Source organism: Astatotilapia calliptera, chromosome 23 (assembly GCF_900246225.1).
Source record: "Astatotilapia calliptera chromosome 23, fAstCal1.2, whole genome shotgun sequence".
NCBI lineage: Eukaryota > Metazoa > Chordata > Actinopteri > Cichliformes > Cichlidae > Astatotilapia > Astatotilapia calliptera.
In genome coordinates, this window is record NC_039323.1 from 16,687,100 (window position 1) to 16,705,117 (window position 18,018).

General features: G+C 42.8%; 2 protein-coding genes across 8 annotated transcripts in view; both read right to left on the bottom strand.

Annotated features, from left to right (window-relative positions):
- mcf2l2 (MCF.2 cell line derived transforming sequence-like 2) overlaps positions 1-18,018 on the bottom strand; it is a 116,495-nt gene that overhangs the window by 86,601 nt on the left and 11,876 nt on the right. Inside the window, exon 1 of one of the 7 annotated variants that reach the window (XM_026158156.1) lies at positions 12,054-12,335. The exons of the other annotated variants lie outside the window; for them this stretch is intronic. Within the exon in view, the coding sequence (XP_026013941.1) occupies positions 12,054-12,078 (25 nt within the window). The 5' untranslated portion in view covers positions 12,079-12,335. Of the gene's footprint in view, positions 1-12,053; positions 12,336-18,018 lie in introns of those variants that run through there. 7 annotated transcript variants of the gene reach the window in all.
- On the bottom strand, positions 681-8,824 carry LOC113015813 (uncharacterized). Its single transcript, XM_026158151.1, has 3 exons — positions 8,398-8,824; positions 1,201-7,930; positions 681-733 (listed from the first exon to the last, which is right to left on the bottom strand). Exon 2 carries the CDS (start codon positions 7,618-7,620, stop codon positions 2,911-2,913), a length of 4,710 nt encoding a protein of 1,569 aa, XP_026013936.1. The 5' UTR covers positions 7,621-7,930; positions 8,398-8,824; the 3' UTR covers positions 681-733; positions 1,201-2,910.

Genomic DNA, 18,018 nt, shown 5'->3' on the forward strand with positions numbered 1-18,018 from the left:
GGTCCATACGAGGACAAAATGTTTCTTGTAGCTGTTGATGCACACAGTAAATGGCCTGAAGTGACCATAATGAAATCAGCCACCACTGAAAAGACCATAGAAGCTCTAGGAGAAATGTTTAGTAGGTTTGGATCTCCTACTCAGATAGTCTCTGACAATGGACCTCAACTGGTTTCACAGGAAATGGAGGCTTTCCTACAGGCTAATGGAGTGCAGCACATTATGTCAGCTCCATACCATCCTGCAACGAATGGTCTTGCAGAAAGGTTTGTTCAGACAATGAAACATGCACTGAAAACATCACAAGGCCAAGGAGCACTGCATCAGATACTGCACAAGTTTCTGCTTAACTACCGGAATAGTCCACATGCTACCACAAGGACATCTCCTGCCAACGCAATGTTCAAAAGAGATCTGCGCACTACCTTTGATCTTTTGAAACCCTCAACTGTGAAGGACACTGTACAAAAACAACAAGAGAAACAAATCAGGTACAGGGGTCAAAAGGTCAAGGACAGAGTCTTCAGCACCGGCGAGTCAGTGCAGGCCAGGAAGTACCGAGGAGTACACAAGTAGTGTCAAGCTCTCTAAGTTTGTGCAGCTTCCCCGCTTGAAAGGGATTGATGCATCTACCACAGGTGTTTAACTGGGTTTCACTCAATGACCAGGCAGATCTTTTGTTTTCCTTTTCTTTAATCTTCTTTTCGGCCACAGTCAGCCATAGGTGAAAAACCTTTAAATACAAACCAAAAAACCAAAATACAAATTATGTTTGTTATCACACATCTGCAAATATTGTAAACAATCCCAAACACATTTTCTTTTTTAAACACATCAATGCAGTGCGCAAGCTTTGTAGTACAATATTTACTTGAGTATTTTTAAATGCTCAAATTATGTAATTCACTAGCAATTGTACATACACCTTGAGAAATACTGCTTTCTATTAAAGTGCTAAATTAAATAATCAATCTGCATTAGAACTTGAGCAATAACAATAGTATTTATAACCAGCTTCTCTTAACCATATGCAAGCATTAACAGTCTTCCATATGCAGACCAACAATAAACAATGGTGCCGCTCGTAAACAGGCGACCAACTCACGGCACAGTGCTAATGCTACGTAAGCTAGCGGCAGCCGCGATTCTTTAGCAACTCGCTTCAAAGTCTTTTACCATAGTCAGCAACCATTCCCTTACCGGCTGCCTCCCTGGCTTTGTAGATACTTCAGTTCCACACAATATTCATGTTGGCAACAACTTATTGAAAGAATTATGCTGGGCTTTTCCCGAAAGTGGCAACTTCCTGTTGCTCCCCAGTTCGCCTTCTTTTTCCTTTCCGACAGAAACCCAGACACAAGATTAGTTCCGCCCTCCAGTCTGTCCCGTTTACTTTTTTTCCTCAGGGCTCTCCACCTCCTACTCGGTTTGACTTGACACCTCCCACTCGATCTTCCCTTGGAACACAGGAGATCGCCAAGTTCACAAGCAAACCGCAGTTTAACTCATCCCATTTAAGCATGACACTGACGACTTGGTCCCATTTTGCTCCTCCACAGGTAACAGAACAACTAGACGTCTGACGTCTCTATGAAGGATGGTAGCTTGAGCCACTGGAGTCGCTCCTCTTGAACTAGAGCTTAAGTCCTCCGCCCTCAAGGACTTAGCCACAGAACCACTGTAACTTGGGCATACCCGGACATTGACGTCCCTCACAATACCCTTTTTGTCTGGATTAGTGCTGACAACTATGCCCATTTTGAAGTGCCCTCTCAGCGCATTCTGATCACTTAACCAGACGACATCTCCAACAGTGACATTTCTGTGTGCAGTGTGCCACTTGCTCCTTACAAACAAATTAGGGCCAGCAAGTTGGCTCCAGGACCTCCAAAACTTGCTCACTTCTGCCTGGATTGCTTGAAGTCTCTTATAGGGGTAAACGGAAAAGTCAAACATCTTGAAGTCCCCACTTTGAGATGCTCGACCAAGCAAAAGACTGTTGGGTGTGACGTAATGAATGCAACCTTCCCGACTCTGTACTCTGGCATCAATCGGGCGCTCATTTGCAAGGTTAGCTGCCACATGAAGAGCTGTCTGGAACTCACTGTAACTTAGCCCAGACTCCCTTCCAAGACTCTGGAGTGCTCTCTTCACAATGCGCACAGCAGCCTCAGCAGCTCCATTTCTATGTGGGGAATCAGCCGGATTTACTTTCCACATCCACTCTGTTCCATTCTTTGCTGCAGTCTCCTCCAAGACAAACTTATTCTGACTTTCCAAGAATCCGTAAAGTTCCTTCAAGACAGACTTTGCTCCTACGAAATTAGTACCTGGGTCTGACCAGATCTTTCTTGGATGTCCTCTAATTGCTGTAAATCTCTGGTAAGCCATTAAGAAGCCTTCAGTCGACAAGGAATTTACTAACTCCGTGTGAATCGCTCTGCTGGCCATACAACAGAATACAACCCCCCAAACCTTTATCATGACTCTTTTCTTGATGTCATCCTTCACTTGGTAGGGTCCAAAGAGATCCACTGTTGTGAACTCAAAAGGTAAAGCAGGTTGAGTTCTTTCCGGAGGTAAGTCGCCCATTATTTGCCGGCAACTCTGTGCTTTTGCTTTCCGGCAAACCACACAACCATCCACAACTTTTTGAGCAATCCTTCTCCCTCTTATGACCCACGCTTTCTTCCTCATTCTGAGCAGGGTCCCAGCAACTCCCTCATGACTCTCATTGTGGGCCTCCCGAGCCAACAGTGTAGAGATCCAAGCATCATAAGCCAAGATGGGAACACTAACCTGGTCTTTCTTAAAAGCTTGCACTCGGCCGCCACAAACAAAGAGCCCAGAGCTTGGGTCTTTGTATACAACCAGTCTATCTGTAGTAGTGCTTGGGAAGACAGCGCTGTCTTATGCTGCAAGGAAGATGTCTCTTAGGGCATCTTCACGTTCCTTCACTGAAATTACTCCTGCCAACGGGACTGCCTCCCACTTTGGGTCATTTGCAGATGGAAGTCCCCCAAGAAACTTTCTAGCTGCTCTCCAAGTCCAAGCAACTGATCTAACTAATCGAGTTAGGTCACTGAACCGCTTGACATCTACAAGGTTCTTGATGACTGACCCCGCAGGTGGCCTTCGCCACTCTCCCTGGGCCTCAGCCCGACTTCGCTTTTCTTCTTGCCCTTTTATCTCGGCCCTTGTCAAGGCAGCGACAAACGCCTTTCTTTGCAGCTTATTGACGTTTTCTTTGGCAGTGGCGGCTAACTCTTTAGCTGACCTGACTGGCCACTCGCACACCGGCAAACTCAAGAACTTTGGACCATTTTGCCATTCTGAGTCTTCATCTAGATCCCTGGGACTAGCTCCTCTTGTGACTACATCCGCAATGTTCTGAGGGCCAGGAACCCACCACCAATCTTGAATCCTTGTGCTGCTCTGTATTTCTCCAATCCTATTTGCAAAAAAGGTCTGGTACCCATAGCTCTCCCGCTGTATTGCCCCAATGACGGTTTGGCTATCGACAAAGTGATACCACCTCTCAACCTGAATCCGGCTTTGCGCCTCAAAGTATTTCTTTAGGCGTGAGCCAAACACTGCCCCACACAGCTCTGCTTTGACAACATCCCCTTTGTGGTCCAATGGTGTTAACTTAGCTTTGGACTCCACCAACCTGATGATTGGGCCCTGATCTGAATTCCACCTTAAGTACAACACTGCCCCATAGGCTTGCTCACTTCCATCGGAGAAAGTAATTGCCCAGGGTTCTTCGGTGAAGCACGGGGGAGTTAGCGCCCTTGCAAATGTGACTTTGCTGAGCTGGGCATACTCCTCAAAAAGCCTAATGGCGTCCTCCCTCAGGGCATCTGAGAGCGCCATATCCCAAGTGTCCTTGACCAAGCAGCTTTCTACTTTTGTCTCTTGGAATGCCCTGCGAACTAAGATTGCTCCTTTTTGCTTTGCAGGAGTGACCAAACCGACTGGATCATACAACCCTGACACTTGACTGAGAAGCTCTCTTCGTGTCAGTGGGTTTGGCGTGTGGGTCTTAATCTGCTCCTGGGCAAGGTCTTGGCCAACTCGCATCTTTTTCTTCCTCTTGGAGAAGTTGATTGCTACCATGACATGAAGCTTGTCTTCTTCCACTACGTAACCCAGACCAAGAGCTTTGTTTTCTTCGTCACGCATTTGGTTTGGTAGGACAATGGTTTTCATTCTTGTTTTCTCACCCTCGTCATTGCGCTTCCTCCTCCCACTTTGACCAGACAAGACCCAAGGTTTCAGCTCAAATCCTCCAGCCTTTAGGATCCGCCCAATGTTCTCCGTAATGGCTTCTAGTTGGTTCATGTCATTGTGAGAGGTAAGGATGTCGTCGACATAGCTGTCTTGCTGGAGTACACGACGTTCCTCCTTGAGGTGGGAAAAGGTAGAAAGGCTGGCAGTTTCACGCATTGCCAGCTGTGCAATGCATCCTGCCGGTTTATCTCCAATGTTCACCCTTGTGATGGCATATTCCTCTAGCTCGTCATCCTCAGAGTCCCGCCAGAGGAACCTATGCAGATGCATCTCTTTGTCTTCTAACCAAACTGAATTGTACATCTTTTTTATGTCACCAAGGGCTCCGTACACTCCGCCCCTGAATCTGAGGAGAACTGCTCGAATCTGGTTGAGGACATCTGGACCCTTTATTAGCAGGTCGTTCAAGCTCACACCTCTAAACCTCTGGCTGCTATTCCACACAAGCCTCACTGGAGTTGTAACAGAGTGGGGATTCGGAGCAATGAGGTGGCTCACGTACCACACTGGCCCATCCCAGTTACTGATCATGTCCTTGGACAACTTGACTGCGGCTCCACGCTCCACCATGTCATGCACCTGAGCGGCATAAGCAGCTTTCCATTCAGGCTCCTTGGCCAATTGTTTCTCTGTCCGGAGGAATGTGCTCTCAACTCCTTTTTTGTTATCTGGTAAGGATACTGGATCTTCAGCCCAAGGGTATCTGGTATGCCAGTGTGGCTCGTCGCTGTGGCCATCACCCGTGACATAGGTGAGTCCTTCTCTTATTATTTCAAGCTCTCTCTCCTCGGCCAGTGTCATTTCTTTCCCACCTGGCTGGCAATTTCCGCAACGACAACCCCCACACTTTGGCTCACATGCAGCACCAATACTATCCCACTTCCACCACTCTAAGAATCTTCGACTGGTGGTTGAGGTACTTGACCTCTGAAGCTTAGCAGGAACATGCTTCCTTGTTGAAGACTGGTCCGAGGCCTCGCCAATGAGCTCCTCATACTTGACAGCTGCTGCTCTCATTGACCTGGCAAAGTGTGTCTTGGACATGTGGGCAGAGACAGTAAGCTCCTCGAAGAGCTCAGGGTGAGTTCCCCCAACTGTCTTTCCAAGTGGCCCATCCCATAACACAAGGTCACCGATGACTCTGCTCCTCTGAGGCGCTAGCCGACCTTCTTTATGACTTATAAGCAGATGAATGTCTTTCGGTCTTACAAGATCGTTGAGTGGTATATCCGGAAAGAACCTTTGTAGCTGACTCGGTGTGACATGTTTGTGGACTTCTGCTATGCTGTCGAGTCCATAGCAGACCAGTTGGTGTGACCTAAGGGTGCCTCTAGGCGTTCTGACTCGGATCTTTAAAAGATACCGCCTTGTTCTCACGTGCGTTTTCATTGCCCCTACTCCATGAACAACCAGAGTGATTTCTTCACTTCTTAGGTTAAGACTGCTTGCAGCCCTGTGGGTTATATAGTTGGTGTCAGAAGCCAGGTCAATTAATGTCCCAATCTTTTGCCCAGCATTAGCTGTGACCTCAAGGAGCATCATGATTACTGGCAGCTCTCGAAGCCCACCTTCAAATAGGAGGCCTGGCTGCTCCTTGGTGGTGCTGCATGTCCTAGATGCAGTGTTTGAAAACGCATCCCTGCATTCTCTTGCCAGTTCAGGTGACAGTTTTCTGAGGAACTCCTCCTGATCCTCTGTACATTTCCTGCTGACCTTTCCTCCCTCTGGATCAGATCTATTTTGCTTCCCTGCTGCACTTCCCTTCCTCACCTCAGCATTAGGGCATAGGTAGTAATGGTGCTCCGCAGCGTGTGCTTCTTTGCAGCCTGGGTTTTTGCACAGATAAGTGGGTTTGCAGTATGACCCTTTGTCATGAACGTCGAGACAACTCCAGCATGCGCCTAGTTTCTTAATTGCGGCCTTCTTTTCTGCAAGCTTTAATGTCTTAAATTGCCTGCAGAAGTAGAGTTTCTTTTTATGCTTTCCATCACCGCAGACCACACACCCTTCATCACTACCTGATTTGGTGAATTTGGTTCTGGAATGTTTCAGCTCCACTCTTTCTCGCTTACTTGGCTCTTCCTCTCTCAGATGATCAAGCTGTTCATATATGGTTTCTTGCTCTTTGAGGAATTCCAGAAGACTATCAAATCGTTTTTCTGGGGTGACCGTGTTTCTACTGTCAGCAACATAAATAAGCCACTCCTTTTTGAGTGTTTCCGGAAGTTTACTTTCGATTGACTTTGTCACTAGTGGGTTTTTTATGGCTCCCGTGTCACCAAGGTCAACCAGGTCTTGAAGTGCCTTCTCCACAGCTTGAATTAATTCCACTATTTTTCTTGGCTGGTGGCTCTTGACAGCTGGCATTCTCTGTAACTCCTCCACTATTTCAATAGCAATTGATGTTTGATTGCCGAACCGATTCTCCAAAACACGAAAGATGCCGTCTGCAGTGTTGTAAGTGGTGAGTCGAAGTTCTCTCGTTATTTTCTCATCCACACTATCAAGTAGCTGAAACTTTTTGATCTCTTTCGAACCAGATGGCTCCGCCTGCCCCTGAAGAACCTCCCATTCCTTCTTCCATCTGTGGAAGTCTCGTTTATTTCCAAGAAACTTAGGAAGTGCTGTTGGTTTCAGCTTGATGATTGGCATGGGGCAGCTGGAGGTAACTGGCAATGATGACAGGTGATCAGCATCCTCCTTTATTCTCATCTCCAGAAAGTCAGCTTTTCTGGAAACCAGCCTGGGGACGCAGAGTTCCAGCTTCTGTATATTGCTTTGAAGATCTCTCCGAATACCTGATGGGATCCAATGCTTCCACTTGCTATACCTCTCCTTTGCCACTCCCACCAGTTCTTTCAGGTGGCCAAGAACGAAATCATACACTTCATAATTACCGTCAGGCGTAATGGCAGCAACATGTTCACACTCAGCCTCTGCTGCCTGTAGTGCTGTGGACAATTCTGCACTTCCAAAGTTGGCCCAGAGAGCCTCTCTGACTAGGGTTTTTATTTCCTTCAGTTTTAACTCACATTCACTTGCAGTCTTTGCTAAGTCGGCTCTCTGCTGTTCTGTCAGCACAGCTGCTTCACTTGTGTCAGGCTTTGCCTCTAGCTCTGTAATGAAACCGGCCTCTAGATCATCATTGGCCTCCATGACTTTCTCTGCTTCCATCGTCAGTCTATTGAAACTGTCTTTGAGTTCTTCTTCAGTCATATCCTCATGCGTCCTCGTAATGCTATTAACCAGACGAGAGAATGATCTCTTGGCTGTTGCCCTCACTCCTTTGAGTTGTTCAACTGACTTCCCAGCAGCTTGGTCTGCCATTTTTGTGTGCTCAGGCTTGAACTGGGGTTTATTTACTAATGGGAATGGCACATGCAACTTGAGGGATTCTCCAAATTTCCTCTTTGCACTAATTATTCCCTTATCCCAGGACTCCAGGTCATTTTTCCCAGATTTGATTTCCCGGTTTTTCACTGTCAAGCTCTCTAAGTTTGTGCAGCTTCCCCGCTTGAAAGGGATTGATGCATCTACCACAGGTGTTTAACTGGGTTTCACTCAATGACCAGGCAGATCTTTTGTTTTCCTTTTCTTTAATCTTCTTTTCGGCCACAGTCAGCCATAGGTGAAAAACCTTTAAATACAAACCAAAAAACCAAAATACAAATTATGTTTGTTATCACACATCTGCAAATATTGTAAACAATCCCAAATACATTTTCTTTTTTAAACACATCAATGCAGTGCGCAAGCTTTGTAGTACAATATTTACTTGAGTATTTTTAAATGCTCAAATTATGTAATTCACTAGCAATTGTACATACACCTTGAGAAATACTGCTTTCTATTAAAGTGCTAAATTAAATAATCAATCTGCATTAGAACTTGAGCAATAACAATAGTATTTATAACCAGCTTCTCTTAACCATATGCAAGCATTAACAGTCTTCCATATGCAGACCAACAATAAACAATGGTGCCGCTCGTAAACAGGCGACCAACTCACGGCACAGTGCTAATGCTACGTAAGCTAGCGGCAGCCGCGATTCTTTAGCAACTCGCTTCAAAGTCTTTTACCATAGTCAGCAACCATTCCCTTACCGGCTGCCTCCCTGGCTTTGTAGATACTTCAGTTCCACACAATATTCATGTTGGCAACAACTTATTGAAAGAATTATGCTGGGCTTTTCCCGAAAGTGGCAACTTCCTGTTGCTCCCCAGTTCGCCTTCTTTTTCCTTCCCGACAGAAACCCAGACACAAGATTAGTTCCGCCCTCCAGTCTGTCCCGTTTACTTTTTTTCCTCAGGGCTCTCCACCTCCTACTCGGTTTGACTTGACAAGTAGGTTCCTGCAACTGTCATTGCTCAAACTGGTCCAGTTTCATATACAGTTCAGGTGGCCGATGGAGTGTGGAGAAGACACGTGGATCAGCTACTCTGGTCCGCACCAGTGTCTGCAGCAGGGACTTGCGGAGATCTTGGAAATGCATTCATCGACTCGTCAGCCCTTTCACACACACAAGTAGAGAACTCCACCACATCAGGAACAGTAGTTCCACCTGTAAATGAGACTGTAAGAGAGACTGAGACATCTTTGGTGTCAGGAACAAAGGCTCCACAAGAGAGCACACAGACTGACGTTACCACACACCGCCGATACCCCAACAGAGAGCGGCGGCCGCCTGTTCGTCTGAGTTATTAGATGGCACCTGACCCAAATGAACGGGGCAGAATAATCCCCATGGGTCATGGGGGAGGTTGAGGTAGTCCACCCTCACTCCCCAAGATAGCAATTAAAAGAGTTGGTATTGTAACCTTACAGTTAATAAGAGGTGAAATGTTTGTGAGGCTATTACTGTCATGTTCCAGTGAAGACTGAAGTTTGTGAGTAGATCACCTGTTTATTTCGTAGTACATCCTTTGTAAGAGGGGAGGAGATGTTGTGTATTTTGGGTTATAACAGGACCCGTAGCGGTCATGCCCAGAGGCATTATGGGAAACCAGCTTTAGGCTGTCGCTCGGGCTAGCTCCATGTTAAGTTATGCCGTTATAATAAATACCTCAAGTTACGTCGTGGTCCGAGTATCATTGTTATACTAGTAACCCGGAGTGAAGATATAACAGATCACAGGACCTGTTTTTTCCGTAGACTTTCTTTTGCAAACAAACTGAGTCGCCCCCTGCTGGCCTGTAGAAGAACGCAGCTCCAAAGCACTTCTGTACTGAACTCACTGTTTTTTAAGCTATCTCCACTTTTCATATACAGTCTATGGATAAAACATCCATTTATTTTCCTAACCCCTCATCCAGTTCCAGGTCATCATGAGCACTGCACATGTCACTAGTAAATCCCACTGCTAGCTAAAATGTTTTAGAAATATTTCCCCATTCCAAGCAGTATTTTTTTGTAAGATCCCCTGACTATGCACTTTTGTTTGGTCAGCTATGGTCACACAGACCCAGAGGTCTTACCAAAGCAGGAAAAGACAAGCTTGACTTTGTCTGGAAAGGACTTGTCCAGTGTAATTCATGTCATTAAAGCCTTGATTACAGACAAAATGGCTTCTGTCCACTAACATATCTAAACTATGTTAAATGTTAACAATTCTTGTTAAAATACCAAAAAGACATGAAAGTGATCACAGCACTGAGTGAAGGAGTTTCAGTGTACCCAAAAGGTGGCCAGTAATTTCTCACACAGCCACAAAAATATGGAGCCAACACTATCACACACTGCTAGAATATACACACCTAGGCTGTGACCCTAATCCATCTGCTCTGAAAGGGATTAAACAGCATGCTCTCACACATTGTCACCACAGTCATGTGTGTTTCGTTTTGCACACTCCATGTTGTGTGCTGTTATGTTCGCCTTTTTTTATGATTAATGCGTTGGGCTGCCTAATAATAATGAACCACTTCTTTGCTAGATTCCCAGGAGGAATCTATGAGGATATTCACATTTCTTCTTTATATATCCATTACAGATCTTAAAGATCAGTACAGCTTAGCACAGCTGTTTAGTGACTCTGCTCCTATCTTTCAGAAACAAAGGACTAGAGTACCTATGGATAGCCAAATATAGTCATTAATATTTTGATACTGGCCTGAGACTTGGGAATCAAACCCACCTTTTAGCACCTGTTTCATAAATGTATGTTGTAATGGACAAACTGAATATACTAACTTTCCAAAATGTCTTTAGAATAACTACACCACCTTTTAATAATTATTAGTTCAAAAGAATCGGACTGAGGAGATTCTAATTCTTCAGGCTTTGTTTTTTAATAATGTCTACATTACTGTAGAATACTGTTGTTTTAGGAACTTTAGATTCTTTTCCATTGTGCATTTACCAGGAAGGTGTCTGAAAAGTAACACCAAACTGTCAGAGTCACAAAAACTATCTTCTTCAATAAAAAAAGCAGTTCTGCTCCGACCTCCATCGAGTCCTGTCCTCAAGATCATTGATTGTCCAGAGTCAACATTAAGAGAGAGGAGATGCATAAAAGCATTAAAATTATCTTGGAATAAGCTGCATGCCAAAGTAGTAAGGAGAAGTGGTGTTTTAAAGGCATTAATGTGGATTTAGTTGTATATTTCTCTTTATTCTTTCAAATTGATTAAGTCTTGTGTTTCGCTTGTGTTTAGCCTTCCTGCATGTGCTTTCTTAAGTTGCAGTGTGTAGTGCCAGCCTCGCCACAGTCAGTTTATAAAATAATCTAGTGTGTGTGCAGCTTGTTTTTGGTATTTCTTAGAACTCACCAGGAATTTTTTTTTCTGTTATGTTCCTCCACTCTCTTTGATTTTCCTGTGAGCTTACAGCACCATGGAGCCCTGGAATTGCAGCTGTCAGTGTTCCAGGTAAAACCACTTTGTAGCTCCTCTAATCTTAAAATAAAATGCCTTAAGCATTAGCACCTTTTTTTGGCATCACTGAACCTATGATTTACAGAAAAGAATGTTTTTTCTGAAAAGCTACAGGGTCTATTCTCCAAATGTTAGGTTTATATTGTTGATTGTCATTTATGCTTAGAAATATTTACTCATATATGCTTAGAGTTTTATCATCAATGTCATGTTGGTAGAGGTTTGCTCCTTAGCAGTCTGTGGAGACTCTGTGTGCCTCCCAGAGCACTCTGGCATGCACACACGTCTTAAGGTCAGGAGAGAGGTTATATCTGCTCTTACTGGTTTATGGTATAGGAGGACACCTACTCTGTATCTGGTTAAGTATAAGAGCCTATTGTTCAGATGTACCGCTAGACTCCTGGCACCAGCATTGGGGAGTCTTCACAGGGTCCCCCCCCCCCCCCCCCCCCCCCCCCCCCCACGCACACACACACACTTACACGACACACACCGACAAGGTATTCTTTGTCCACATGTATACCTATATGAAACGTCATATGTTAATGAACCTATGCATATTCATGTAACCACAATAAAAGGAGTGCTGTGGGGAACCTGGCTGAGAGTCTGACGGAGGTCAAGTGGGTGGAACGACACTTGGCTCCAGGCAGGCCTCCCTCATGCATGAGTAACACAAAGAACTTTGCCTACTTGTGTCTTGCTTTTGCTGTGTAATTAAATTGTCTTGAGCGTTCCAGCGAATAGGTTCAAGCTACAAACCTACAAATCACCAAAAGTTTTGAATACTGAAGAAGAGAATCCAATGGCTGATTCTGAGAGGAGTAAAGTGGCAAAGTGCAGACAAATACTAATCCTGTAAGGCGTCCAGTGTGTGTGAAAATTACCTATTATGTTTTTGATGCTTTTCATCTCAAGACCTTCCTGGCAGGAGCACACACGCAGGAGAAAAAGTAAATCCTCCAAGAAAGACCAGCAATCCCATCAAATGACAATAAACTCATAGTATCCAAACCCAGTCAGACATCCAGTAACAAAACCCCGGTCTGTCAACAGCAGCTGCTTCTTCTTCATTATCCTCCTCATCATCATCTCAGGCTGTTCCAGACATCCAGACGAACAAATCTCCGTCTCTCTCTCTTTTCTTGCATTTCAGTCACACGCACTCACACACAGAGCCGGAGCAGTCCCGGAACTGTTTGTGTGTTACTGTTGTTAGGTTTGCCTGTGGTCAGTTTTTCCAGCTCCAGCTGTAGTAAAACAGCTCAGCTATGAGCAGTGAGCAGCCTATAAGAAGCCACAGAGAGAGGACGGGGTGGGAGCGTACGTCAGAAGAAAGAGACAGAAGGAGGAACACAGAGGAAAATATAGAGTGGAGCTGCAGCTGTGTGTGTGTGTGTGTGTGTGTGTGTGTGTGTGTGTGTGTGTGTGTGTGTGTGTGTGTGTGTGTGTGTGTGTGTGTGTCAGAGAGACAGAATGTGTGTATGCATGTTGCCCTGATCATGTGTGCTTCATTTTTGCAGGCTCCATGTTCCTGCCACAGAATCTTTGTGCTGTTATGTCTGTGTCTCTTTTATGAGTCCTGAGTTATGTTGGGCTGCCAAATGTGGACAACATGTGGAAGTAGACATTATTACTGAAATACCTCTTTTGCTTGATTCCACTCAAGAGTAATCTGACACTAAAAAGATTTTTTTGACCCTGATCTTTCAGCGCAGTATTGGTTGTATTTATACACTCAGCATTTCGGACAGTTGTTTTTGTTGCCTTCCTAGAAACATGAATGTCTGGTTTGCCATATCTATTCAGAGAGAAATTAGGTGTTCAATTAACTGTAGTGTTCACTGTTAAACTCTAGATATAGTTTTACACGAGTAAAGCAATAACTTTTACTTGTGTTGAGTTGGTAGCTGTTACAATCAAACTTCTAAACATATGGCTGAAATTTTTTTTGATGTTTCTATAATCCATTTTGAGAGCTACATTTTTAATTCAATTTATGAAAACGAATGAAATACTGCTATTACACAAGCCAGAGCTAACTAGATTTGTTTGTTAAATAAACACTTATGGGACTGTATTAGATGAAAAATGAATAACTACTGATGGAATGAGGTTGTGATTTTGAGCTGGAGCACAGCGGGGCAGAGCTGGGAGTGTCTGCCCAAACGTGTGGAGAACCTCGAGGGTTGCTGGCTGTTCTAAGCAGTGGGGAACTTACTAGAGAGTCCAGAGTGTGGAGAACTATTCTCTGTAAATGTGAGGCGAAGGAATGTGGACTGAGGTGGAGCAGAGAGGACACTTGATGAAAGACTGCAGGTTTGGTGATCAGGGGCAGATGTGGACGAGATGATGTGTTTTAGTTTATTCTAATGTGCATTTTAACTTAACAATCTGTAATGAAGTAATCTCAATCTTGGTATCAATCCTGAAACAATGCACTGGATAAGCAGATGAAGTAGAAGACAATGGACGGATCGATACATGCATGTACACAGAGATCGATGCGGCAGACACAAAGAGAAAACACGGAAGTGACATACTGACATCCACATACAGCAGGAACATAAAAACTGCACGTGCACACATAAACAAGTGCACATGTGAACTTGTACACATTGTTTTCAGCACAATGCCTGTTCAGTTGTTACATGTATTTTGTGACCTACTTCCTACAAGTGGATAAACATTACTGCATTCCCAGGCATGTCATTTGTGTGTGTGCGTTCATGATTCTTCCACATTGTACAAAGGTTCTCAAAAACAAGAAGTCTGAGCAAGGAAGTGAAAAAGCAGCACAGTCAGATTCAGATTCATTCAGATTGTGATACATGCTAGCCTCGGCTTTATGTTGATTCTGAAAAAAAAAGAAGGGGAAAAAAGGAAAGTGTTCAAATGAAGCAGGTTAGAAAGGAAATAAGTAATCAGTGTTGGGGAGTAACGGAATACATGTACCACCGTTACGTATTTAAAATACAAAATGTGAGTAACTGTGTTGCGTTACAGTTACCATTTAAAAGGGTGGTATTCAGAATACAGTTACTTTGTTGAAATGAATGGATTACATGGCCGTATTTTCCTGTTTCATATGTTAGGCTATGCCCTCTCTATTTTTGGTTTCCCCACCGGTGGAAACCTAAACAAGACACGCATTAAGAGGGTCTAATGCCTGTGTCTCAATCTCGCGGCCCATGTCACCTCTACTTGCGGCCCGCATAATGACGTGAAGAAACATTTTAAAAAAAATATTCACAAAATGATTTAATATGAAGGCAATAGGCAGGTTGTTACAGGCATAGCCCTAGAGAATGTAGCCTCATGGGCAGGGAGAATGGACTGCCATACCCGTTATGTGTCTGTGAGCGAAGGAGGGAGAAAAAGAGTCGAAAAGTACGAAATGTCACCGAGAAGAAACGGGAGATGGAAGATGGTCAATATAATATAACCACTGCAGCCAAAAAGAGTGCCTGACGAGCCCAGTTGTAAGTAAACTATTAAGAGTCGACTGTACACTGTGTTTGTCTTTACCTCCGAAACAATAAGTCCCGTTGGAGCAGCCTTTCAACGCCTCTCTCTGTCTCTCGCTGGCATAGTCGACCCAGACAACAAAGTAAAGCTATTTTTCGGCTACAAGCCCGACATGAACGTCGACGTATTAGCCAGAGGTCCCTTTACTACGGTTCGGAGGTGCGGACCTGTTTATTTAGTTTCCTATACAAGATCGCTGCAAAAAGTGCAGCCTTACCTAATGTCCACCCTACTGTTATTCATTTTATATTAAGAATTAAAAATCTAGTTGGTATTGGTATGGCAAGTAACCTTCAGTAATAATAATAATTATTACTGAATAATAATAACACAGCAATAGTACATTCATGTAGTTGTAAAAAGCAGGATAGAATATTAAGTAATCCAAAGTATTCAGAATATGTTACTCTCATCAAGTAACGTAACAGAATACGTTACAAAATACATTTTGGGGCATGTATTCTGTAATCTGTAGTGGATTACATTTTAAAAGTAACCTTCCCAACACTGTAAGTAATGAAGTGCCAAACACTGCAACTTGGAGAAATGGGAAATGGGCACTTGGAGTTTATTCCAAATGTGAGTCAGTCCCCAAAGATCACAATATTTCAATCCCTTATGTTGCACGCATTTAAATATATACTGTACACATGAAAGTATCAAAGTTGAAAAATTGACACTCCACAAACCTATCAGTGACTGAATTGTTATAGTCATCTTTTATATATAGTATATGATTAAAGTTCAGTTAATTTGCTCAAAAAGGGGAAGAGATTGCATAAAAACTTGCTTTGCAACAATGAATATATCAGAATAAACATAAGCAAAGTGAAACATTTCCTTTCAGCCAAGCAGAATATTTACTGTACTGTTATTATGTGCCCCAGGACTTTAATTTTCATTTACTGATGCGATGTTTAAATGTTTTCTAGGCAAAATGACAAAAAAAAAGTATCTGTGCAGGGACAAGCGGAGAAAAATGATGCGCACATGGTGATCGAGAGAATGGAAAGACAGAGAGGTGAAGATGAAACCTGGATTTTATCTGGTAATTGCATGATGTTAAATTGTGTAATTCTTAGCAGTGATGTGAACTCGGAATGTTACATAGACTAGAGTCTCTATTAACAGCATGAAGCAGGATAACAGCGGTCTCATGAATGAGTTCAGTGTGTTTGGAGTAGACCCACATTATACTCGCAGCTACCGTTTTTAAGTGGAAGTAGTGGGCTGCCCCTGCTTCTTTAAGTTCATGCTGTAACCGCATTAATTTGTGAAGATCTGCTCATTACAGACTTTATATTGGTTTCCAATTTAAAATGTTTGCCAAACAGTGAATATGCAACAAACCAATTTTAATATACCTGCACGTCTTTGATGAAAAACATATGATATGTAAGAATTTGTTTCCATTAATAAAAGGTTTTATATCACATGTGAAAACATGCAGAAGTTTATCAAACACTCTCTTAAGACAGCTTCCTATCTCTCTTTGATCTCTGTCAATCTCAGATACAGGGAGCACACAAAACAGATTTTTTCATATACAAACACAAATACACAATTATGATGCAGAGCCTGTGTTATTTTTGGGTTGTTGTTCCTCAAGGTCTAGGTGAAGGGGGGGCTTCCTATTGGTTCTCAGGAAGAAGGCGTCAGCACAAGAAAACAATCAGAGGATGTCCAGTGACAGATCCGCTGATAACACTTCTCTGTTTCTCATTCCCTGACACACACATACATTATCCCAATGAATATCATTATCACCTCATGAAATGTGGACTGCTAATAATGAGTCACAAGCCTGATCCTGTTTTTAACCATGAACACTGGGGCATCTTGCAACGTCTGCATTTCTATATGCATTTGGTATGTAGCCATCTTTGTTGTTGTTGCCATAAATACGAGCATGCTTGGTCTTGATCTTGGACTTGACAGCGACTGACAAAACAAAGCACTCTGATGTTTGTCCATCAGTCAGCACACATGTTGAGTAATGGGAGCACAGAAACATCTCTGTTGCTACTGTAAATCACAGGTTTCAACCAACAAGTAGGATGTTAAAGCCAATGTTAAAGAGTTCTGCATGAACAAACATGCTTCCTATCATTCAAAAATCAATTTTAATGACCAGCTTCAAAATGTAAAGATCCCATATTGGTTGCCTTGGCAGCAAGCAAAGACAAAAAAAAACCTAATAAACTGGAAAGGCAGAAACTGTTTCTTAATATCTCTGTGATAAGGTCCAAAAAAATCTGCATAGGAAGACTAATGGCAACAAAAAAACAATAGATACTGGAGCTCATTTCTTTCTTTCTGTGACATATAATCAAGGATATTAGACAGAGAAAAAAGAACCTGCACATATTCTAACAACAGAACGATGAACTCTTCAGCCAGAATAGTTCATCTAAACGAAACTATAAAGCTTTTTTCTTGGTGTGTGCATTCATTTTTCAATTAGGGAACTCCTATTAGCTGAAAATGATGTACTGGATTTATCTTGTACACTTGTACATTTTCATTGCTATTAGGATTACGACAATAATGGTCATTTACATATTAAAGTTTAAGTTTTACTTGTTGTTCTCACTCTTTGTTGGATTTTAACACCTCTGTTCACTTTTTGTTTGTGTCTTGCATTAATCATCACTTTTTATATATTTTGCATGATAATTTGAATTAAAAATCCTCAATCGAAGTTCATTTGGTGCTGCTTTAATCAATGTCAAATTGTTTCATCAGAAAAGTAAAATTTTCTTTAGATACATCTTTTTGTGTGTTAAAACTGTGAACACTACTGCACACTGTCATGTTTGAATAGGTTAGAACGCCCCATTCATTAGAGACATAGAGGATTCTACACAGTCTGGTGAAAATATGAAACCCAACAATTCACATAGAACCATTTTTAGGAGCATAACCTGCAGCATGATCAAATAACTTCAGCAAAGTATCGATTCTTCTAGTAGAACTTTAATTTGTACAAAGTTTATTAAGAAATTGCAGCAAAGCTTACGCACTCCAAACAGCCATATTTTCAGAACAGTTCTCTTTTTTTGTACAAACTTACTAAAGATTATAAATGAAATTAATTACCAACATGCTAGTATGCTAACATTAGCTGTTCTATAGGAAGGTTCCTAAAACCGCTGACGGCAACAAACAAGCTTCATTTCCAACTTCTTTCAATGTGATCTGAAGATTTTGTTGCTTACATCTGTTTACAGGTTTCATCATCATCTAGAATTGAATAAACAGGCGATAACAGCAGGATTGATATGAGCAACTACAACATGAGTCAGCAACAATAACAGTGTAAAA

What these genes read in the sequence shown, in the direction of transcription:
- LOC113015813 (XM_026158151.1), bottom strand. Translation starts at nt 7,620, where the DNA reads ATGGCAGACCAAGCTGCTGGGAAGTCAGTTGAACAACTCAAAGGAGTG.